Raw genomic sequence first — 23,411 nt, 5'->3', positions numbered from 1 at the left:
GAGAAGGAAAACACATTCCAGACGTCAAGAGAAAGGGTTTGGGGATAAGCCACGGAGCACAATGTTCTCCTCTCTAGCATCAGCATAGAGTCTTGAGAGAGGGCTTAAGTCTCCTCAAAGGACTTTCCGGGCCCCATTCTTTGCCCACAATGGGGCCTGGGTATATTCATAGAAATACCTTGAAAGCACCTTGGAAGGTCAACCAACATATCCCTTTCACAGCCATACCCACAAGCTGTATGATCTTGGGCTAGTCACTTAACCTCTCTGGTCCTCGTCTGAAAAGTATGGTTACGAGGACCTGCCTTATAGGCTTGTTGCCTTGGGCAGAGGAAATCTAAAGGGAGGTTTGGAGACCCCTGAGATAGTGAGCACTGAGTGGCCTCAGCCTGGGTTGTGCCTTCTCCAGATGCCCACCAGCTCTCCTCACCCCTTGCTTTCTAACAGGCTCCCATTCCATCCCCAAGCCACCCCCAACAAAGCCTGATTCCTAGACTTGGAAGATAGAGAAGGGCTTGGGTACCTACCAGCTGTGGCCAAGGCAAGAGCCTTGGTTCTGGGGCCCTTTGATGGCTTTTCCTCAGGCCCACTGAACACGACAGCAACTCGTGGTGAGGACACCATCATGTTAGCTTCTGCCTCCCAAATGTCCACTCAATGCCAGCCCCTGCTTGCTGTGCCAGATCTTTTCTTCCAAGTGGTCCATTTAATCCTCATAACAACCCTCTAAAGACTCCTCACTACCCTCATTTTGTAGGTGAAGAAACTGAGGTTCCATAGAGGCCAAGTGACTTGCCCAAGGTGTCCCTTGGCCTGTGAGGCTGATTTGAGGCCACTCCCTTACTCCTTGCACAGTGGAGAGGAGCTCAGGCCCAGAGAACCAGCTAGCTGGTCGATTCACTGGGTGACCTTGGACACATCACTTCCCCTCAGTGGGCTCAGCCCCATCATCTTCCAAATGAGGAGGTTGGACACAGTGCTCTTGACCCTTCCAGGCCTGAGATTCTATGATTATGGCTATCTCTGCATCAGCAACCCCAGGGCACATCCAGAAAGAGCTAACCGTTGAATTTGACCCTCTGGGCCCAGATGCTGGCTCCCAAGGCCCCTGATAACCCAGGAAGAGTGTTCCACCTCCTCCTGGCCTGGTTCGCCTTCCAGGACTAGCTGTGCATGCTTTCTGGCCCTACTCAGGGTAGAGATTGTGCTAGACTCTGGGGGCTCCCTGTGGAGCTCACAGCCCCTGGGAAGCCAGAGTCTGGCCACCACCACTGGCAGCAGCTCAAGACAGGTTCCCTGTGTCGGGGTTGAAAGTGTGCCATGGGGCTCAAGCAGACCAGCTGCTTTGAGTTGAGAGTGGCCAGAAGATAGAGCGGAGAGGACTCACTAGCCCCCTCCAAAGAGCCTGCTGGAGCTCCCTTAGGCTTTGCCGAGGAGGAAGTACAGAGCTTGGGGTCATGAGCCCGACCAACCTGTCCGGCCACTTCCTGTGCTCCCCTAAATATGGCTCTGCGATGGGAATCCTAGAGCAGTGGCCTTTTCCAGATGTCCTTCACAGACCCGCTCTGAGAGGCTGGCAGCTCTGAACGCAAGCAGGCCCCAAACCAGGCTTGATGAGTGGACTCAGACACTGCATCCTTGTGCCATTCCAGGGAGGTCTCTGACCCTACCCACCTTCACTGTGACCCAACTCCTCTGGACAGCCCAGCCTCTGCCTCTTACCTGAAGTGAGGTGGGGGGTGGGGGGTGGGGGGTGGGGAGTGCCGTCGACTCCGGCCCCAGCTCCACCACTAATTTGCTGAGCTCCCTCAGGAAAACCCCTGACCTTCTCTGTCCTCTCTTTGTTCTCTAGGAATAAGCTTTGGGGGAGGCAGAGTAGAGGTTGCATTTGTGTTAAGTTTCAAGCCACAGAAGAGCGGGAGGAAGAAAACTAAGGCCCAGCCTGGTCATCTGTTTTTTCTTCCAGCAGGGATCAGAAGTCAAGGTCAAGCCCTCAGCTTTGGAGACTGGTCCTGGGATGTACTGTTACCAGCCCCCCTTGCAGCACATGTACTGTCCCTCCCAGCCCCCCTTCCACCAGGTGGGTCAGGGACACGTGGGCATGCTTCCCTGGGGCCTCAGGATATTATGTGGTGTGAGGTGTGCAGGCGTGTGTTGTGGGTGTGCACACCTGGATGGGCAGGTGGAGGCAGCAGGACCCTGGACCTCGGGCCAGGCCACCGGGGCTGGGGGGACAGGGGTTCATGGGGAAGGAAGGAAGCCACTGCCCTTCTCTAGGAGTAGGTGGGGTTCCTCTGAGAGTCTCTGAAAAGCGAATGGGGCCTATCGTGGGACAGGGCCCAGATGTGAACCAAAAAGGGAGGGAGGAGGAGGGCCAAAGACAGGGGCAGAGAGAAAAGGGTTATGTGGGGTGACACACAAGACGGAGCAGAAAGAAAACAATGGGCTCCCGTCTGGGTCAGCCACTGTCTCGCTATGTAACCTTGGCTCCAAACTTCCCTTTCACCTCAATAGGGTGGGACCGGGTATGGAGTTAGGCGGCCTTCCCACCTGGAGGGCTCCAAGACCTCCTCATCTTTGGTCCTTTCCCCCCCTTCCCCACCCCACTGCCCAGCCTCCGTGATTTGGACCTGTATAGGATGCCAAGTACTTGTCCCACGTTGGCATGGGATGCAGGCTTTTAAAAAGAGGTAGAAAAGAGCCCCAGAGCAGCCAGGCAGCTCCCAGGAGTCGCTGGGCAAGACGGAGCAAGTGACTGCCCAGCGCCCCAGCTCCATCCACCTGCAGCCTGGCACTGAGACAGGCCCTGCCTGTGGAGCAGGTTCTACTCCCAGCTCTTTGGCTTTGGCCCTGATCTTGGCCAAGCCAGGGAGGCAGGCACGTGGGGGGGAGTGGGGAGGTGGTCAGACTGCTTGCTTTGTGGGGGGAAAGAAAGAGCCGGAGGGAAGCCGAGGGAGCACATGAGGGGTCACCCTCGCTGCCATGAGGAGCCTAGCTGGAGAGGCTAAAGCCATCCTGAGGCTCAAGGTCTGGCCCCGGGTAGGGGGTGTCCCTGAGGCAGCCTGGACCATCAAGGACTGAGCCACAGCAGGGTTCAGGGGCTGCCAGACCTTAAATGGCCTCACCATGCCCAGCCTTGCTTTGATGCTTTCTGCATTCCGCACCCCCCTCCAACAAGATGGCCGCACCCAGGCCTTTATGGAGCCTGCAGAGAGGGTGACTCAGGCACTAAGTGTCTCTCGGGTGACCTGGAAAGAGCACTTCAGCCTGGAGCAGATGGGGGAGTCAGAGTCTCCCACCCCCATGGCCCCCATAAAACGCCACCCCTGGCACCGCAGCCACTCCCTTTGCCGTAAAACCACCTCCTACCCCCACCGGCCCACCACCATGACCTGCCCTTTCAAAGAGCCACTGAAACTCATAAAAGGTGGCAGTGCCCAGCAGACGAACGCCCAGGCTGGACACCCTGCTTCCGGCCCAGCCGTTCCGGGAAATTCCAGGGGAGGCCTGGAGGCCCTCAAACTCTCTAGCCCCGCCAGGCTGCTCTCCCATCACCATGGCAACCAGAGCACCTAGATGGCAGGAGAGGAAGGAAGCCAGGAGGTGGGGGGGGGGGAGCTTTGAGGGCTCTGAGACCCCGAATTTGGGAACGTGGATCACCTCAGAGCCCCTCAGATGTCCACACCCTTGGCCAGCCCCCTCAGATCGTTCTGCTATTGGAGCCCATGACCAGGGAGAGAAGAGTCTGGCTTCAGCTCCCTCTCTGGATGTATATGAATGGGGCGGGGAGGGGATCATCCCCACCTTGGGAAAGACTGGTTACCATGGCAACCATTCTGCCCCCTTTGACCTCTACAGTACTCACCAGGTGGCGGCAGCTACCCCATACCATACCTGGGCTCCTCACACTATCCATACCAGCGGATCGCACCCCAGGCCGGCACCGACGGGCACCAGCCTCTCTTCCCAAAACCCATCTACTCCTACAGGTATGTTTCCCAGCACCCCTGTGATGAAAGGGAGTAGGTGAGAGGAAGAGTGGAGAAGCTGAGGCATGGAATCCTCAAGGTAGAAGGTGATGCCAGAGGAGGGAAGTCATACCCCGCGGGTTTCTAGAGGATGTGAAACCTCAGGCAAGCTATTTGACCTCTCTGAGCCTGTTTATTCATCTGTTTAAAAAAAGGGGGGGGGGAGGACAGCAATATTCAGGCCTTTGGAAGGATTAAGTGAGAGAATATGCCTGGCACATTGCAGGGGCAGGGGCTCAAGGAACCTCAGTTCCCTCCCTTACTATCCAACATTCAGTGTGCAATTGGCTGAGGGCTGACTGGTAATGACAGCTTCCATTTAATGAGTGCCTTCTATGTTCTAGGCATCATCCTTAATCGTCACAACTCTGAGGTAGCTATTACTTTTTTTTACTTCAAAGCTGAGGAAACTGAGGCTCAGAGAGGTTAAGGCACTCACCCAAGGTCACATAGCTAGTGAATGGCCAAGCCAGGATTACAACCCAGGGCTCTCAAGATTCCACAAGACCCTCGTATAGCCGTAATTCCTGGCTTCAGCGGAAGCGTCCTCATCCTTTCTCTTTTCAACCTCATAGAGCCTCTCACCTAAATCTGCGGCAGGTTCCTCCCTCAACCACTCTTGCCGGGGCAGGTGGGGTGGTGACGGGGAGACTCCCAGCCTGCTCCCAAGTTCAAACTCAAGGCTTTCTCTGCCTTCAGCATCCTCATCTTCATGGCCCTTAAGAACAGTAAAACTGGGAGCCTTCCTGTCAGCGAGATCTACAATTTCATGACGGAGCACTTTCCTTACTTCAAGGTGAGCCCAAGATCCACCCCATTCCCGCCATCCCCAGGTCCTGGGCAGGCCAGGCCTCTCTGGAGCCAGAGGCTTCCGTTGGAAGGTGGAACAAGGGTTAGAACGAAAGCCAGGAGAGGGTTTGCCCCACTTCCTCCACATTTCCCCTTGTCTCCATGTCAAAAGGTCAGACTTCCGTGTAAGGAGCAGAGAGCTCAAGCCACTCACACAAGGTTACACAGCAGGCTGGAGTCAGTCCTTAGGCTGCTGGAAAGTGGACCTGTCCGTCCTGACAGGCTTCCAGAAACATCCACCTACCCCAAGTGGGGAGAGACACCTTGGGAAGAAATGAGAGCCTTTCCCCACCCCTGCCCCCAGGCTGCTGTAGGGCTAAAGGAATTTGGGTAAGAGCTAGCCAGCCAAGGTGGCATGGGATGCTGGGACCACAGGACCCATTGCCTTCCAGGGAGAGATTAAGATCTGCCTCTGTGGGCGGCAGGCTCAGCTACAGTTCTGCCAGAAAGCGGGGTGTGGGCTTCACGGTCTTCGAGAGTTCCAGGGAACTGGGTGGCTTACCTGTACAGTATCTAGTTCCTGTCACCCACTCAAGGGGCTTCTGAGGGCTCTACCAGACTCCCTCCGTAGAGGCAGGACAGACGTCCTTCTCTCCAGAGGGGCAAACACATCAGAAAGGGTGATCCACCTGCTCAATGTCACACAGCAGGGGGAGCCGTTGTTGCCTCCAGCTGTTTGGTTTCACACATCTGCCCACCCCACCCCACCCCCGCCCCCAGACCCTCCAGCATAGACCTCTTCTTCCAGGGTGGGTGCAGGGGAGATCAGAGTTTGTGTGTGAGGAATGCCTTCTCCAAGGTCTACATCCTGGGGGATACAGTCCCGTCTGCTAACCGGACAGCAGGCAGGAGCTGAGGCCCGGGTCCAGAGCTCATCTCCACCTGCCAGTAGGTGATCCCTGGCTTCACTGGCTTCCCAATGGTCCTGCCTGGGGATAATTAGAAGCTGATATTCAGACAAGTTTATACTTGCTGCCTTGCCATCAAATGAGCGGGCGAGATGGCCAGAGTGGTCTGGCCGGGAATGGCAAAGTGTGGTCATCCGCCAGAGATTCTGGGAGAGAAAGGAAGAGCGGGGAGAGTGGTCTCTGGGATTTGAGAAGCATCAAAGCCAGTATCCAGGGCTGCCCCTGTATCCCAATCGGTCTGGAGACCAAACTCTTCCTAATCCCTGTAGATCTGGAGGGCCTTCTCTAGGGTTTCCAGGGGCCGGGCTAGAGAGAGGGAATTGAGGGCCCTGCCCTGTTCCTCTCAGCCATTCCTCCCTGCCAACTCCCAGCCTGGCCCCCAGCCCCTCCCTGCATCTCATCTTCCTGGCTTAATTATTTTTCCTGGGAGCTGTGTAATCCCTGTTTTATGGGGCTGAAGAGTGAAGAGGTCTAACAGCTTTTTTTTGTTGTTGTTTTTGGTTCTAGTTGTTGTTCTTAGCCAGTTGCATCACCCCCTCACTCCCGAGTTTACATTTGACTTCAGAGAGAAAGCATCTGTGAGGCTGGGACGGGCCCCGGTGGTGAAGCCAGCCCTATAGGGTGACCTGGGCAGGGCCCTTAATGAGGGGACAGGGCTGGAGTCAGCTCTGTCACTGCCTCCTGTGTGATCTAGGGCCAGGCCCTTTCTTCCCTGGACCTCAGTTTCCCAATCTGTAAAATGGTCAGGTTGGACCAGTTGGCACATACATTCCTTCCAACTCTGACGGATCCCCTCTGACCTGCCCAAGGAATTAGTTCAAAGATCCTCTGCCCCCTTTATCTCTCACTCTCCATTTGAAGGTCATGTTTCTGGGCAAGAACAAGGTGGACCCTGGGGTGCATAGCACTCATGCCCAAGGCAGCTGAGGTGGGTGTCCTCTAACCCCATGAGTCAGGGATGTGGGACCGGGGAAGTGTCCATCCACTGGACATAATTGCTAGTGCTGACCATCCCTCTTCCAAACAGGAAGTGGCTGGGGTGGGGGCTGTCCTGGCATCCCAAAGTCACAGATTTATGGGCCCATAAAAGGGCCCAGTGCCCATTAACTCTGCCCATCGGGCGACACAACCTCGACTCTTAGTAGGGACCGTCGTGGGAGTTGAAGGCAAATCCCCAGCTGGCTGGTCTGGTGGCTCCAGAATCCTCCCTTACGACCCTGGGAGCCTTGGGGGTCATCTCAACCAGCCCCCTGTCCCAGGCCAGCTGCCCCTGACAAAGGCTCCCGCAGCTCCTGCCAGCAACTTGCCGTGACGCTGGCATCAGGACCCAGTTCTGCTGGGCGTGATTCAGCCTGGCTGCTCCCTGGGGCAAGTGAGCCGGGGAGGAGGGAGTGGCCGCCCCTCATTAACCAGAAACTGCAAGCTGAAAGGGAAAAGGGACCAGGGACTAAGGGCATAGGGGCCCCGCTGGCTGGAGCAGATGTCTTGCCCATAGTTGGCCCCTGCTGGGCCCGGGACCATCACAGAGGCTGGAACAGAGCTGGAGGTGGGGAGGATGGGGGTGCCCACTGGCACCCCCGCCACCGCCTCTCACCCAACTGAGTCAGCCTAATGGTTTTTACAACCCTCCCTGAGCACAATTACCGCACTGGTGGCATGACCGGGCCTCCTAATGGGTGTTTATTCTGTTGGCACGAGCCCCCCCACTCCCCACCTGAGGGCTGGCCTCCCCACCAGGGCACGCCCCCCCCCCCCGGGCACACTCATGTGAACACTCACACCCACACACGCATGCAATCATGGGTACCCCCACACACCCAGAGACACTTTCTCACACACACATCCTTACGCTCAAGGGAACTCGCGGCCCACCAACCCAAGAGAAGGCTCACACCGGGGAGACATATTCAGGGACACTTGCGTGTGCGTATGCATAGCCAATCTCTCCCTCTCTCCCTCCGTCACCAAAACCCAGATATTCAGGCCACATGTGTGCAACGCACCCCTCTTTCTTTGCTTCTGAGTTTGCCCCAGCAGGGATGAGGCAGACCCAGGAAAGGAACATTCCATAGCTTCCTCCTAATTCCAAAACTGGCATCCAAGACCTAATTCCAAAACTGGCATCCAAGTGAGTTCCCCGTCCACAGAGGGGTCCCAGCATGGGCCCGAGGTCCCAACTCCAGATAGGGAACGCGCCCTCCCTTTATGAATCACTTCAAGAATCCTCTGAAGGGTCGCCAGAGGTGGGAGCGGGATAAAGGCAGATTTTAAGCAAAAATAGTTTGCAGTCAAGATTCCTGCCCACCACTGAAGGGGGTGCCAAGCATGGGCTGGGCGCCGAGGAGGACGCCAAGATCCAGACGGGTGGCAGTTCTGTGCCCAGAGGGAGCAGGAAGAGTTTCCCGGAGCCCAGACCCCGCCCTGGCTACTTGACCCCGGCCTGAATTCTTGTCTTGCTCCGCTCCGGCAGACGGCGCCCGACGGCTGGAAGAATTCTGTTCGCCACAACCTGTCTCTCAACAAGTGCTTTGAGAAGGTGGAGAACAAATCAGGAAGTTCCTCTCGCAAGGGCTGCCTGTGGGCCCTCAATCCGGCCAAAATCGACAAGATGCAGGAAGAGCTACAGAAGTGGAAGAGGAAAGACCCTATTGCTGTCCGCAAGAGCATGGCCAAGCCAGGTGGGAGGCCAATGGGCAATGCAAGGGAGTGGGGGAGGGCCTGGCATACCCACTAGCAGACAGAGAGGGAGGGAGGGAGGCTAAATAGGTTGAGCAAAGAGAACCTGTTAGTAAGGGGAGGGCCCGAGCGGTTCCAAGGCTGGGGAGGGATTGTGGGGAAAGGGAGGTCTCATGATGTCCCTCTCTCTTGGGTCTTTTTAGAAGAGCTGGACAGCCTCATTGGAGAGAAGAGGGAGAAGCTGGGCCCCCCACTGCTGGGCTGCCCACCCCCCGGGCTGGCAGGCTCAGGCCCCATCCGGCCCCTGGCACCTCCAGTTGGGCTCTCCCAGCCACTGCATTCAATCCACCCAGCCCCAGGCCCCATTCCTGGCAAGAACCCCCTGCAGGACCTACTTGGAGGACACGTGCCCTCCTGCTACGGGCAGACATATTCGCACCTCTCACCGGGCCTGGCCCCTCCTGGACCTCCGCAGCCATTGTTCCCACAGCCAGATGGCCACCTTGAGCTGCGGGCCCAGCCAGGCACCCCCCAGGACTCGCCTCTGCCTGCCAACACCCCACCCAGTCACAGCGCCAAGCTGCTGGCTGAGCCTTCCCCAGCCAGGACCATGCATGACACCCTGCTGCCAGACGGAGACCTTGGCACTGACCTGGATGCCATCAACCCCTCTCTCACCGACTTTGACTTCCAGGGTGAGCCGGGGGTGGGAAAGGGAAGGTGGGACAGGACTGGAGAGGTGCGTCCGGCAGCACTGCCCATCCCCTCCAAGTCTCCAGGCTGCAGCCCGGAGCTGCCAGGCTTCTGGTCAGTTGAAGCAGACAAGTCTCGAGCTGGCGAGGGATGCCAAGGGGCAAAGAGGAAGGTCCTTGCCTCCACCTCCCTCCTCCTGGTGCCCCTGAACATGTTCCGACTGACCCCGTCATCAAACCACCCTCAGCTCTGGGTAGGTGGGGAAGAGCCCAAGTTCCATTCCACATTGACGGTGAGCAGATGACAGTCGGAACATTCCCCAGAAGCGGTTGCATTTTCTCAGAGTTCATCTTTTAATACAGAAGGAGGAAAGAGCTCTCCCCCCAGGAAGAATGTAAGGCCTCAGAACGAGGCCAGTCCCGGAGAGCTTTGGGGACAGGAGTCTGCGGAGAGGTTCTGTCTATTCCATTCCACCTTGCCTGCTCCACCTCTGCTCGCGGCCAAGCCCAACCGTTCTAATCTAAACTTCAGTGCATGCCCAGGCCCTGGTCCCGGCCACAGGACATTTGGAGGAGGGTGCTGACCCAGGCCTCAGAACTTCTGGGCGCACCGGGGTAGGGGGCATCCACAAGCAGGTGGAGACAGCTGGCCCTCGCAGAGCTCCCAGTCCTGTGGGGAGACAGCCCAGGTCTTGGGAAGCTCATTAGAAACGTACAGCTAGATCCTCAGCCCTGTCCAGAAGTGGGAGTCTCAGAGGAAGCCGTAGACATGTGGGCTCCCATAGACACGCATCTGAGCCCCTAGTAACAATCAGACATCGTGTGAGTTGCTTTACATGTGCTCTGTCATTTGGGCCTTTAAAGCAGGAGCGACCGTTAAACCCATTTCACAAAAGCACGCTGAGGTTACGTAACTTACTGAAGGTCACTTAGCTAGAAAGAAGGAGAGTTAGGATTGGAACCCAAGCAGCCAAGTTCAGTCCAGGGTTTAGTCAGGCCGCCTTCCTCCATCCCCGCAGCCCCGATACCCAGGCCAGGCCCTGGCCTGCCGTGACGCACGCAGGGCACACAACACAAAGAGGAGGTGGGGGGGCAGCATTGTCTCCTCCCCAGAGTCAGTGTTCCCGGCTCCTCTCCTCTCCCTTGGGCCTGCAGTGGAGGAGGCCCAGAGAGCCGAGCCCAGCCACCTCATCAGGTCCTGCAGTGCATTGTTGGAAGATCCTTAGCCTTGGCTGTGTAACCACCTTCCTCGGGAGCTTGGGCAGGAGCCAGGGGGAAGAGTTCCAGGGGCTCCCTCTGCAGGCTCGCTCCAGAGTGCGCAGCGTTAGGTATCAGCCCTTCCAATAGGCAGCTCTCAAGTCCTTGACTCCTCCACTCTCCCTCCCCTGACCTCCAAAACACAGAGCCCCAGAGATCATTTAGGCTACAGCAGAGGAATCTGAGAGTTCCGGCAACTGCCTGGGGTCACACAGCGAGTGCCAAGGGGCTGCTCCCCAGCCAAGGTTACCCCAATCCTGTTCTCTTTAGCATGTGAGAGCCATGGGGTCAAGGGGACAGACAGGGCTCCTTTGCACCTCCCAGTGACACCTGTTCTCTCCACCACCTAGGAAACCTGTGGGAACAGCTGAAGGATGACAGCTTGGCCCTTGATCCCTTGGTACTGGTGACCTCGTCCCCGACATCATCTTCAATGCCACCACCTCCGCCACCACCCCATTGCTTCCCACCTGGGCCCTGTCTGGCAGAGACAGGCAGTGGGAGTGGCGACGTGGCACCACCAGGCGGTGGAGGCTCCGGGGCTTTGGGTGACCTGCACCTCACCACCCTCTACTCGGCCTTCATGGAGCTGGAGCCCACACCCCCCACGGCCCCCGCTGGCCCCTCTGTGTACCTCAGTCCCAGCTCCAAGCCCATGGCCCTCGCGTGAGCCACACCCAGAAGCCTTTATGTGGCCTGGAAGTCCCAGCTGGCCGCCCGCGTCGGGCTCACCTTAAAGGTCAAGGAAGGAAAACCATCCCTGTCCCCTGTGCCACTAAGCCAACTGTTTGTTAGCTGGCAGCCGGGGGGTGAAGAAGACACCACCCACGATGCTGCCCCTCACACATTTCCGCCACCTGAGCGAGCCAGCTCCTCACTCAGGGTCCCTGAAGACCCAGTGTCTGGGAAAAAAACAAAAAAAACAAAAACACTCTCCTTAGCTCACACTCATCCCCACTTAAGCGCTTCTGCATTAATGTGTACATACATATGCACCACACACACACACACACACACACACAGAGTCTTTCAGACATACACCCACCCATATACCTTATACCCAGAGGAATCAGAATTACACCACTGAGAGCCTGGCTGCTCCATTCCTGGGGCAGCTGAGAGCTGAGGGCTCAGGGTCCTCATGCCAAGCCCAAGACTACCCTGAAGCCCTATTCTGATGTCTACATTTTCTGCAGGCGTGGCCCCTCCTAGCGTGTTCTCTCCCAGAAGCCCCCTGTATTTATTCTCCCAACTTCATCCCAGCAGCCTTTCAAGGAGGAGTAGGGATGGGGCCTCTCCCCAAGTTGTCTGTGGGTCCCCCACTGGCTGAGTAGCAGCCCCCACTCTGCCAGGCTCTGCCCATCCTCAGTAAACACTCTGTCCGACCTCCCCCAGAAGGACACACAGGAGGGGCAGCGTCCACCCCAGGACCAAACTGAGCCCAATTCTGACACAAAGTGTTTGGAAAAGTCCTTGCCCTTGGAAACTTAAAAGTGTCCTCTCTTCCCAGCCCTGGGTGCAGGAAGGGCCCCTCCAGATCACTACAATCTCACCCCTTCTCTGTAAGAAATTCATGTAGTTTAGGTCCTAACTTACTAATTACTTCCAACCGTCCCGGGCAGTCTCTTCCTTTCAGGGAAGGGAAGCCTGATGCAGGCTGGCAGGGTGGGGAGTGAGCACCCACGCTCCCCTCTCTCTGACTGCTTGGCAGACCCAGGATGTTCCTGGAGCTAGGGGGTGTGTCCAGGCTGCCCACCATGCCCTACCGGAGAGCCCAACCCACACCAAGTGGGAGCTTCTGCCTACCCTGGAGGCCTGGGGGTGACAAGAACCCCCAAAGGTTTTCCTGGGCTCAGTTAGGCACAAGCACATCCCTCGATGGCCTGCCATTATCCCCTGACCTGGAACAATAAAGCAAATGCCTTGTAGTCTTGGCTCCCGAGGCTTCATTTCTGGATTTCCCCTCCCTGGACAGAAAGGCCAGGCCTCACTAATTGTCGATGCCCTGGGTTTGTGTTGTCACCCTGACTCTCGTTCTTTGCTGTCAAGTTTCCAAATCTAAACAGTGAGACATCTAGGAGGACTTCCTGATCAGCCTGGGGAGGATGAGAGGGCAGGACAGTGGGGCCTCTTCTAAGGAGAACTGTCAAAAGGATGCAAGGAAGCAGTTGACCTGCCCACAAGGAGGAAGAGGATTCCCTCCCCCTACACCCCGTCCTACTGCGACCGCTTCCCTCCTCGAATGCTCCCATCTCCTCACACAAGAAGGGGTCACTTCCCCATCCAGCCTGTGCCTTCCTGACGCCATCTTTCCCTGGCTGGAGCTCTGGGTTCCACAGGTGACATGAATGGAGCACAGTCTGGTTCTATTCACACTGCTAGCCCTGGACGGTGATCTCTGGAGGGTAAGGGGCCCCCTCAGTCGCACTTCAGACTCACCTCCCAGGTGCCACCTTGGTGGGCTGCCGTCACCAAAGGATAGCCTAAGAGGAAGCCCCACGCTCTGCCTGAACAGGGACAGGATAGGTGTGGGAGACAAACGCACATACATGAACCTCAAGGCTTGGAAAGTTCTTCCAGGAGCCAGGCAGCACCACTTGCTTGCCCCAGAGGACAGCTCTGTTGAGACACCATAATAGAGCCCCACCCCACAGCGACACCCTCCCTAAGAGGCTCTAAGCCTGTGTCCAGGACGGCAAGGATAGGGTGCCGCCGAGTGTGGGGAGGCATGGCCAGCCAGTGCACCTGCCCCAGCCCAGCCCTGGCTGTGAAGGAAAGGGGTGAAGCCCCCTACGCTACACTTCCATCCTAGGTGGTAAGCAGAGGACATCTCCAGAGGTACTCAGACCTTTGTCCCATGGGCCCCTTTAGCACACCTACTAGTGAGCTGGGAACCACCCGAGTAAGGCAAACAGGATCTGGGGTCTTGTGTTTGGTTTTGTTTGGAACCAGACTGGCCCTTCTTTTAAACCTGGGCTGTAGCCACTCTGAGCTGAGCAGCGCACTCCCATTCATATGCTGCCCCCTGCTGGTCACCTCACACGAACCGTTCACTCATTTGAGCTGAGTGGATGTAGGGTCTGGAAGCGCCCCGTTTGCCGGGAGTTAACCTTTTTTTTTTGCCCGGCGGGGGGAGAGGGGGTGCTAAACATACAGGTTCTAAAACTGGTTAGAATTCATGGGCTTATCAAATTGGATGAAGAAATTATACCTTCATTTTCATTCATCTCTACCTCAAATGTAGTATTTCCCTCAATTACAAATGTCCACAACAAACCACAATAGCTTTAGTGGAATCTGTGACTTGGTCACATAAGGTAGAGAAATCGCAGATTAGAAATCACAGATGTTTTTATATTACAGGTATTGCAGAACAGATATATAGATTTCTATTATATAGTGTGTTGTGTTTAGGATTGCCATATATGTTGTACTCATAAAAAAAAACAAAAAAAAAAAAAACAAAAAAAAAAAAAAAAAAAAACCTTATTGTCTGTAGGCTTCAGCAGACGATAATAAAGGGGTTTGTGACACACAGGAAGGTAAAGCACCCTTGCTTTAGTTGCAGGGTGATGAGGGATGGAGGGTGGCTCTTAAGGGGAGGGGCCAGGAGAGGGAAGAAGGCACTAGGGACTTGAGATAGCAGCTCTTCACCAACTGGAAGTTGGATATTAACCGCAAGTTAATATCTTGCGGTGGGTTTGGCAGCCCCAACGTGCTTCACCCAGACCAGCCTGGGTAGGCATGAATGGTGGGTCTCTTGGGCTTTCTTGCTCAAGCCAGTAATGGGGTTCCCATGACATTCCTGAAGAGTCAAAACAAAGAATTCTGGCCCACTTCAGAGAAATGGAATCTGAGGCCCAGCCCTGGCAGGGTCAACAGCTCATCATCATCAGAGCCAGGACTAGACCCACCCCCACCCTATCTTCTCCCTCCTTCTTCTTCCTGGGGATCCTCTAGGTTCCTCGGGAAAGTGCCAGGAACTGAGGGCAGGACCAAATGCCAGGAACCATTAGCAGCAGGACCAGTGCCAGAGACAAGAAGGCTTAAAAGGAGGCAGGGGGCCAAGACTTCTCTCATCTGAGCTCCTCCAGGCCCAAGGGACCCGGGACTCTCAGGGTAAGTGCTAAACTGCTACCCGTGTCAGGGATGAGGACCTCAGCCCAATCCAGAACCTCAACCCAGATCGACTTAGCAGGCACAGTGAAGAGTAGTGGTGAAGAGTCCTCTTTCTAACAGCTGTAGGTCTGAAAGTCCCTCTTGCTTGCTATAGCTTCTCTGTAGCTTTTTAACCCCATCAACAGCACCTCCAACTCCAAATACTTTGTATACCTATACAGCTTCATCTGCAAACCACCCCCCACCCCACCCCAGGCCCCTTCCTCACTTTTGGGACAACTGACAATTCCTGACCACTCACTTCTTGGTAAAAGTCTTTCTTCCCTTAGCTTCTAACATATCCTACTACAAAAGAGGCTTCTCTTCCCCCTTGTCTGTCTGCTCTTCCTTTCTCCATCATGGATTCCTCTCCCTTTGCCCTGTTCTCAAACACTCAATGGCCTTGCCTAGGGTTACACACTCCCATTCAGTGACCCTTTGTTGGGAGGTGTGGACTATTTGCATGGAGCACTCCATTGATTGGAGGGCATTTAGCGTTCCTGCCTCCTGCTCACTAAACACCAGTGGTGCCAGTTGGGCGCCCCATAGCTCAGCCACCATTGGAGCCTCTGCAATTGTCTTGTGGCCAATAACCTCCAAGGATCACCATCTCCAGCCTGCATTCGCCTCCTGGTCTCAGTGCCTGAATTTTCTGTCCTCCCAGTCGCCTCCTTCAAGAAAGCTGTCCCACACCACAGCAGATCTCAACCTGAACTCATCACCTCCCCCTAGCTCCCACCCTGATCCAACTTGGGTTCCCAAGCCCAGTGACAGCACCCCTACCCACCCCAACATTCAGGCTGTGGACCAGGGCTTCAGCCTCGACTCCTCCCTGTCTCCAACCACCTCATCAGCCACCAGCCCCAGAAAGATTCCCTCTTAAAAATCTCAACTTCACCTATCTCTCTCCATCTCTATGGATATTGATCTAATTCAGGGTCCCTTCAGCAGTCAGTCAAATGACTGCAACACCCTCCTCGGCGGCCCCTGCCCGTAGCATGGTCATCCAGGGACTCCAGAGCCAGACTGCCGGGGTTAGATTAGACTTCTGATGCCACCACTTAATAGCTATGCAACATTGGCAGGGCATGTTACCCCCTCTAGGCCTGCATTTTCTGTAAAGTGGGCATAATAACAGTGCCTTCCTCACAAATGACTATGAACATTCCAGCACATATAAAGCGCCCAGCCAGAGGTCTGGCACCCACTATGTGTTGGCTGTTAGTCTCACTCCTTCAGATCCAGCCTTCCAGAGATCATCTGAACAGGTCATTCCCGATTAATCCTTCCCCCTCCCTCAGGAGAAGCCTCACCACCTGCACTACAAGGCACCTGTGTCTTCCTTCCACATCATAAATACCCACCTTCCCAAATGCCCTGGATAAATCTTGCCTCCAAACATTTGCTTTGTGCTGCTTCCTGTGCACAAATGCTTACCCCACCTCTTCTGGCCAGTCATGCTGAGCCATTCAAGCACCTGCTGCAATGCTGCCTCCTCCAAGTGTCCTCCTGAGATCTCTCCAAGTAGGACCACTCTTGCTCCCCTGTATGCCTGGTCCATCTTACTCCTGCAAACAAGTATTTGTTCCAGGTCTCACTCACTTTGGAATTCCCAGAGTTCGAGGCACCCGGATGGCTCAGTTAGTTAAGTGCCCAACTCTAGATTTCGGCTCAGGTCATGATTTCATGGTTCGTGAGTTCGAGCCCCACAGCCGGCTCTGCGCTGACAGTGTGGAGCCTGCTTGGGACTCTCTCTCCCTCTCCCCAGCGTGCTAAGTAAATAAATAAACTTTAAAAAAAAAAAAAAACAGAATTCCCAGAATTCAGCCCAGGACCCAGTCCCGGCAAGGGCTCCACCAGTCGAATTCCAGCACTTCTAGACTTCTTAGTGGGTTAAGTTAAAGCCTCAGCCCAGAGAGGGCTGTCACCAGGCATATCTAAATTAGTGGGTGGGAAGAGTAGGGTATGAGCTCTCCACCTATCTCAGTTCCCCAGTTTCCTCCACTAAGGGAATTAAGAGCTCTTCTGGGTCTGGGGTAGTGCTGGGGGCCAGAGGCAATGTTCTATGTAGGGCAGCCAGGCCAGGGGCTCCCCAAGGCAGCTGAGGCCAAGGAGATGGCTCCAAACCTTAGCCCAAACTGTGTCCACTCTGCGTCTCTGATGAGGGCTACAAACACAACCTAGTAGTCCCAGTGGGCTCTGGGTGAGGGAAGAAGGGGTGGAGAACAAGACCACCTCCCCCACACCTTCCATCCACCTTAGAGTTGAGGGCTTTTGTCCCAGCCCCCGTTTTGCCAGAGTGGTCTAGGACTTTGAGCCAAAGTTTTCCCCTCTCAGGGCCTGGGTCTCCATCTTTGTCAAAGGAAAAACCCTTTCCAGCTGTAACATGTAGTAAATGCTGACTCTAGATGCTGTGATGTCAGGGCATAGAGGACTAGGGGACAGGAGGAATTGGGAGTCACATTAATGTTCCACCCCCACCACACCCACACCCCCAACACCCACACACGCTGGCCCACAGCCAAAGAACAGAAAAGGAGAGAGTTTATTGAAAACTATATACAGTTGGTCCAGTCCCTACCACAGGCTGCAATCCGGGGGGCCATCCCTCCCACCCCTCGGGCGGTGGCTCAGCCCCTGATGGTAAAGGTTGGGGCTAGGGCCAGGGCCTGGACTCCCTTGGGAAGCTTGGCAGCCAGACACCCTCCCCCACCCACCACAGATGTTCATCTGTGAATTTACAATTCTAAATGGCCTGTAGGTGGGCAGGGGACAGGGAATAGGTCTCTGCCCTGACCTGGTCAAAGCCTGGATAGGGGAACGCTATTCTTAAACTTGGGCCCAAGAGGCCCAGCGAGGCTGTCCAGAAGTCCTGGCTACTCTTCTCACAGGAGGCCTTCCTGGACATGGAGGCGGACAGCCCTCCTACCACCCCACCCCATGCGCCAGGCCTCATGGGCTTCAGAGATTTGGACTGGGGCCATCAAGTACCCTCCCTCCCATTGCTGACTCAGGGTCCAGGGCTCTTGAAATACTCCTCAGGCAGAAGCCTCGGGTGGAGAGGTGAGTGTTGGGGAGGTCACAGTTGAGGGTCCAGGACCCTCCCGGGGTATGGGGCTGTTTTGGGGGTCAGGGCGTTCCACTGTAGGAATAGTCTGCTTTGTTGTGCATCACCAGCCGATCATCCACGAAGTAGAAGCTGTCAGACTGTGTTTCGTATGGGTGACGGATCATCTCGTTGACTGTAAGAGAGGCCCAGCCAGATAGGGCAAAGGTCAGAAGCCTGAGCCAGGACACTGCAGGGGCTCCAGGACTGTGGGATGGGGCCAAGCTGAACAACCTCAGAACCACCACAAAGAGTCCCCCCAGCCCATTTGAGCCTCAGTTTCCCCACAGGTGGCATGGGAATGGTGGCCAAAACACAGGTGACCCAGGGTAGGAGAAAGGGGGTCGGACCCACGCTACCCCCACTTTGGTCTCTCTAGCCCCTCCCACCCCCCTACTCCCACAAAGCCCTGCCCACGCACTCAGCTCCTCAGAGAGAGGGGGGAAGTCGTAGATGTGTTCGCAGGTGTTCTTGCTGCTGGGGATGCAGAAGCCAAAGTGGAAGTCAAAACTTTTGAGGAGCTGGTTGCGAAAGTAGTGCCTCTCAATCATGCGGAAGTTGTTGACAGGCTTATCTCCCACTGTGAACTCCACCCTGAGAGATTGGAGGGGGCGGGTCTGAGTTTGGCTTTGAAGTCAGCTAGCAAGGCTCAAGACAGACACCACCCCCAAAAGAGAGGCTCAGTAAGAACTCAGGAAGGGCTCATTTCCACCCTCACCCTTACCCCCAGCCCTTGCCCACCCCTCCAACTGCCCCCCACCCCCCCCCCCACCCCCCCGCCGCCGTCCAGTGACTTACGTGGCTCCCACCTGCCTCAGGCGGAGGAAGGCGGGTGTGAACTGGTAGCGGACAAAACGTCCAGCGTTGGGGTCCAGATCTCGCCGGTTGATGGGCAACCGCTCTGCAATGTACCCCGACTGGGGCTCAGTGGGCTTCAGGCTGGGGCCCATGCCCACCCAGGGTTCCACCCCAGGGCCCACATCTGTCTGAACTCTTAAAAATTCCCCAGGAGAGTCTGATGCACATTTAGGGTGCAGACCTTTGGCCAAATGATTCCACAGGGAGGGGGGATGGTTTCTAGTTCAGCAATCAGGTCACCGGTTTCAACTGAGGGTTCCAAGGGCCACGGGAGACACAGAGGCCTGGGGCCTCTAGGACTGCAGTTCCCAGGAAGGCCTGCAGAGGGCAGGCTGGCAGGGACTGAAGGGGCCATACTATCCTCCCAAGATGTCCAGCCCCAAAACCGGAAAGAAAACCAGAGGACCAGCCCCAGCTCTATTCTGCGGCCTGAGGAATCCCTCGGTAGCCCAATTCACAGCCCTTGCCCACCTCCTCCCTCTGTCTATGTCCTACCTAGCCTACTCACCTGAAGCTGGGGGCTTCTTGATTTCAAAGAGGACAGTGCCCGAGTCCATGTCTCGAATCTTGAACCTGATGAAGTCGATCTTGTAGATATTCTCCTCGGGGGAGCATAGGTAGTCTAGGGAAGACAGGCAGCTAAGCAGAAGAGGGACCCGTCCGGAAGCCCCCGCTACCAGCTCAGCCTTTGTGAGACCCCAGACTAGTTCACTGCCTTCTGGAAAGAGAGAATTGAGTCCCTGCCCTGGGGGCACACCCAGAGTGTGGGGGATACACAGCCCTGTCTCTGGGATCTAATGGGAGACAAACAGCACCACCCTAGTAGCCTCTGAGCTCAGGGAGGAGCAGGGTGAAGGTGAGTGGAAGACAAGGTCACCTCCCCCCACAGCCCCTCCCATCCTGGAGTTGAGGGGCTTTATTCCAGCCTCTGCTCTGCCAGGGCTAACTCAGTGACTTTGAGCCAGATGGGTCTCCAATCTAATGAGCAGTCCCCAACACGGAAGGAAAGGTTCAGCCCTGCCTTTGAGAACCTCATTCTAAAGGGGGTGACACAGCTTTGCCTCAGGAGATACATAGTGCTACTCTGAAGGAACCCCCCCCCCCCCCACCTCCACCACATAACTGCCTCTCGAACTACATCTAAGTGCATTAGGCAAGGACTTCCCTGACCTGGGTCATACTAGGGCAGGCAGACAACCCCTTCCCTGCTCCTCCTCACCTCCCAGCCCCCTCCTCTCCCCATAAGCGGCTTATATCAGCCCAGCTCCCTTAAGCAGCTTAGTCAAAGCTCTGCTGACTCAAGCCCAGAGCCTATAATATTGGGGGAAGGGGGCCACCTTTGCCCCCAACCCCTGTTGATCTCCAAATGGGAGGAAGTCTTAGCAAAGAGAGGGAACCCCCTCAAAGGTCATCTACCCGGCCTTGGCTCTGAGCCACCCCCATAGTGAAGAGTACAAGCAAAGCCAGGAAGAGGGTGTGGCAGGTGCATTTGGGGGTGTGCATGGGGGTAAAGGGAGTCCTCAGGCCCAGAAGAGGAACCAGGAAGAGTGGTGAGTCCTGCCAGAGGAAGTTTAGGAATATCAGCGCCTGATCCAACCCTCACTTCTCTTGCAGCAGCAAGTGCTCAGGGAGGCCCTGGCAGCAAATATAAAGGAGCAGTGGTGGGTCTGGTCTGTCAGCCTGCCCAGCATCACATCCTCCCCAGAGAGGCCCGGAAATCACCCTCCAAGCCCCTGGGCCACCTCCAATTCCTCTGGGGCAGGAAGAGGAAGTGAATGTAAAGTCATTCTCTCTTCCCCAATCCTGGGGCAGCCCCCTCCAGCAAGCCCTCCCAGGAGCCTCCTGGCACCTTGGGGTCCAGCAGGGGCTACACAGGGCTTGGGGAGAGGCCTGATCCCTGGCCTGTCCACCACAGTCCAGGGTGTGGAGACAGGAGAAGGAATGTAGGTGGGCAACGCCCACCTCACCCCATACACACTTTATTTTCACAGAAAGTAAGCACCAATCCCAAGATGTGGAAAGAAGGTGCAGGGACAAGAAGAAGTGGCAGAACTGGGAGCAGGATCCTAGTGGCCCAACTCCAGCTCCCTGGAAAACCCTTCCTTCTCCTCCACATTCTCTTGCTTTCGGAGCCTCTCCTCTCTCTCACGTGGGAATAAGTTCTTGCAGTCTGCCCTCAGTCTCTTCTACTGCACCTTGAATCATTAGCCCTTTTGCCCTTAGAGGACATGACAGAAATGGAATGCCCATGGCTCAAAACACTGCACCTACTCCCTCCCTTCTGCCAAGGGAAGGATGAGGCCTGGGACCCAGGGTAAGGCCAGATAAAGGGGCAGAGTGGCTGAGGGCTCAGAACACAACTGCCCCCTTTCCCTCTGCCACAAATAGCTTCCTAAGCTGGATTCAGGGCTGGTAATCCAGGAGGAGCAACCCTCAGACCTGTGTGATTAGGGTCAAAAGGGTGGAGATCCCTGGAACCCTGTTCTCACCTTCTGTACAGAAAAGGGTTCCCATGAAGCCCTTTCCCCTACCCATCCCCCACAGCTGCCCCATCTCTAAGGGCTATGAACTTCCTCCAAAATAGGAGACACATTGTGGTGCACAGGCTGGAAGCCCCCACAGTTGCAAAATAACCTTTAAAGTTACCTAGGACCCAGACAGGTCAACCTGACCTCCAAACATCCTATAAGGAAGTTCTGTCCCAGAGCTACCCTAAATTCTAAACCTGCTGTTGCCAGTTACAGCTCAACTGGCAGTAACATCAGATTGGTCCAGGCTCCCTCCCTCTACTAGTGTCTGCTTGGGCAAGGCAGCTCAGCACTCTGGGGGCCCAGCCAAGAATGGTTGTTGCCTGGCTCAGAGAGGAGAGAGAAGCTGGTCCCCCAGGGACCCAGATGCACAGGCCTAGACCTGCCATTATGGTCCCCTCCCCGGCTCTGTCTGGCAGCCTTGGGCTCTGCTGCTCCTGCAACTGCAGGGCTCAGGTCCACTCCAGCACCTGCCCCCCACTACCAGAGAGAGGTCCCAAGAGTTGCTCTCACAGAGGGAGCTGGGGCAGGATTACTGATAAATGAAGCTAGGGTAGAGGGCCACTCTCTCTCCAAATGCCATCTGTTCTTTGAGGTTCAGCCACCACCCCTGCCATGAGGCTTCCTAGCTGTTGTTCCCTGCCTATGGTAACCTCCTCCCCTGCCCTGAATGCCCAGTTGTCTGCCTCTAGGCAGCAGCCAGGGGCAGTCTTGTGGGGCCCTCAGTACTGTGGATAAAAGAGCCCTATTATACTAGAGCATGCACAGCATGCCAGGCACTATGCAAAATCAGAAAATTAATTTCCACAACAGCCCTATAAAGTAGGTGCCATTGTCCCCATTTTATAGATGAACATGCTCAGAGAGATGAAATTACTTGCCCAAGGTCACACAGTCAACTACCTGGCACAGTTGGGGCTTCAACCCAGGCAGTCCACCTCAGAAATTCAACCACAGCGGAGACCAGGCCTCCGGAAAGAAGACAGGCTAAGGGCGGTTTTAACTCATTCCCTTGAGAGGGCCCAGAGCCAACCCACTGAAGCTTCCTGCCCAGGTCCTTTCCTGGGGTTGGAGGATGGCCCCAGACTTCCTGGGGGATCCAGGGTGAGGGCATTACCGGTCAGGGAGACCCGAGGGTCTTAATGTCACCGAAACTGTAGCTCAGCCTCCACCTAGCCTCCAGGGTGGGGACTGAGGACAGAAGACTACACTCAGCACCCATCTTCATTATTGCAAAAAAAAAAAAAACAAAAAACAAAACCCAGCTTCAAAGGGCTCTGAAGACTCCACGGGGAAGGGGTCACAGTTGCAGCTGCTGCCCCACCTCCACCTTGGAAAGGGGGACGGCCTCCTCAGAAAGGAAGGAATAGGGTGAAAATAAATGTCTAAAGGGAGAAGAGGCGGGCACAAGGAGATCAAGGGAAGAGGGGACATGGAGATCTCAGGCTCAGAGGCAGAAGGGTAGGGGACTCAGACGAGGGGGACCCGGGTGGGGGAGGGGAGGTAGGGGGAGGGCGGGAAAGGGGGCGGGGGCCCGGGCTCGGCACACCGCGAGGCCCCCCCTCCCGCGCTCTCTCCCTCCCGCCCTCCCACCGCGGGTGGCGCTGCCTCGCCGGTGCTCACCGCCCGTGATCCGCTGCAGCCCCAGCACGTCCTCCGGCCCGATCGGCTGCTTCCTCTGCAGCGGCCCCGGCCTGGGCCCCGGGCCAGCCTCCGGCTCCGACTCGGACCCGGACTCGGATTCCGCCTGCAGCTGCGGCTCGGGCTTGGGCTCCACGCTCTGGCCCGAGGCCCCTGGAGCGGACTCCGCCCCCGTCCCAGCCCCGCCGCCGCCCTTCTTCACCTTCATGGCCTCGCAGGGCCGCCGCTTGCCTGCTGCCGCGGCGGCTGCCTGCGCCGGCTAGAGCCGAGAGAAGGGGGAGCGTCCGCAGCCCCGCCCCCGGCCGGGGGCCCAGGTACCGCCCCGCCCCCGGGGGTGGGCCAGACGTTCGCCCCGCCCACCCCTGCCGTAAGGCTGGCCGGCGCACCAACCTGGGTCTACTCCCGCGGGGCTGGGTGGGGCCTCGCCTTCGGCTTTGGCTCCATTCAGTTTTTTGGATAGGTACTTTAAAGGGTCGCCTACGTCGACTACCTCTCCTCCTTACTCGGGGCGCTCCAGCCTTTGGGCTCGTGCGTCTGACCCTCGAGAAAGTTCTGACTCAGGATCTTTGCCTGGGATGCTCTTCCCCCAGATGGCCTCCTCTTCTGGTCTCAGTTCCAATGTCATCTGCTCAAAGGCCCTCCCTCACACCCAAACTACAGATCCCCCCCCCCCCCCGCCCCCGCCCTCCACCCCAGTCACTATCAGATCA

The 23,411-nt window shown here is 56.4% G+C and overlaps 2 protein-coding genes across 8 annotated transcripts in view; one reads left to right on the top strand and one right to left on the bottom strand.

The window, feature by feature from the left end:
- Positions 1-12,338, top strand: part of FOXN1 (forkhead box N1) — a 28,386-nt gene extending 16,048 nt beyond the window's left edge. For 6 of the 7 annotated variants that reach the window (XM_019423801.2, XM_019423802.2, XM_019423799.2 and 3 more), the window contains exons 4-9: positions 1,967-2,080; positions 3,859-3,989; positions 4,728-4,824; positions 8,256-8,463; positions 8,665-9,156; positions 10,761-12,338. In XM_019423801.2, coding sequence (XP_019279346.1) covers positions 1,967-2,080; positions 3,859-3,989; positions 4,728-4,824; positions 8,256-8,463; positions 8,665-9,156; positions 10,761-11,080 — 1,362 coding nt within the window. In that variant the 3' untranslated portion in view covers positions 11,081-12,338. The remainder of the gene's footprint in view (positions 1-1,966; positions 2,081-3,858; positions 3,990-4,727; positions 4,825-8,255; positions 8,464-8,664; positions 9,157-10,760) is intronic. The other variant, XM_019423797.2, reaches the window with a different exon arrangement.
- A 4,757-nt stretch (positions 12,339-17,095) lies between these two features.
- On the bottom strand, positions 17,096-22,969 carry UNC119 (unc-119 lipid binding chaperone). Its single transcript, XM_019423795.2, has 5 exons — positions 22,684-22,969; positions 19,041-19,154; positions 18,473-18,575; positions 18,096-18,268; positions 17,096-17,810 (listed from the first exon to the last, which is right to left on the bottom strand). The coding sequence occupies exons 1-5, from the start codon at positions 22,907-22,909 to the stop codon at positions 17,698-17,700; spliced, it is 729 nt and encodes a 242-aa protein (XP_019279340.1). The 5' UTR covers positions 22,910-22,969; the 3' UTR covers positions 17,096-17,697.
- Between the last annotated feature and the right edge of the window lie 442 nt (positions 22,970-23,411).

The sequence above is a fragment of the Panthera pardus genome, unplaced genomic scaffold, assembly GCF_024362965.1.
Source record: "Panthera pardus isolate Hobbes unplaced genomic scaffold, ASM2436296v1 HiC_scaffold_3, whole genome shotgun sequence".
Taxonomy (NCBI): domain Eukaryota; kingdom Metazoa; phylum Chordata; class Mammalia; order Carnivora; family Felidae; genus Panthera; species Panthera pardus.
Note: the sequence above shows the minus strand (reverse complement) of the source record. Positions and strands in the feature narration are given on the sequence as shown.

What these genes read in the sequence shown, in the direction of transcription:
- UNC119 (XM_019423795.2), bottom strand. Translation starts at nt 22,909, where the DNA reads ATGAAGGTGAAGAAGGGCGGCGGCGGGGCTGGGACGGGGGCGGAGTCC. An exon ending in GCTGCAGCGGATCACGGGCG is followed by an intron (nt 19,155 to 22,683) that starts GTGAGCACCGGC and finishes TGTCTTCCCTAG; the next exon opens with ACTACCTATGCTCCCCCGAG. An exon ending in CTGAGGCAGGTGGGAGCCAC is followed by an intron (nt 18,269 to 18,472) that starts GTAAGTCACTGG and finishes CCAATCTCTCAG; the next exon opens with GGTGGAGTTCACAGTGGGAG.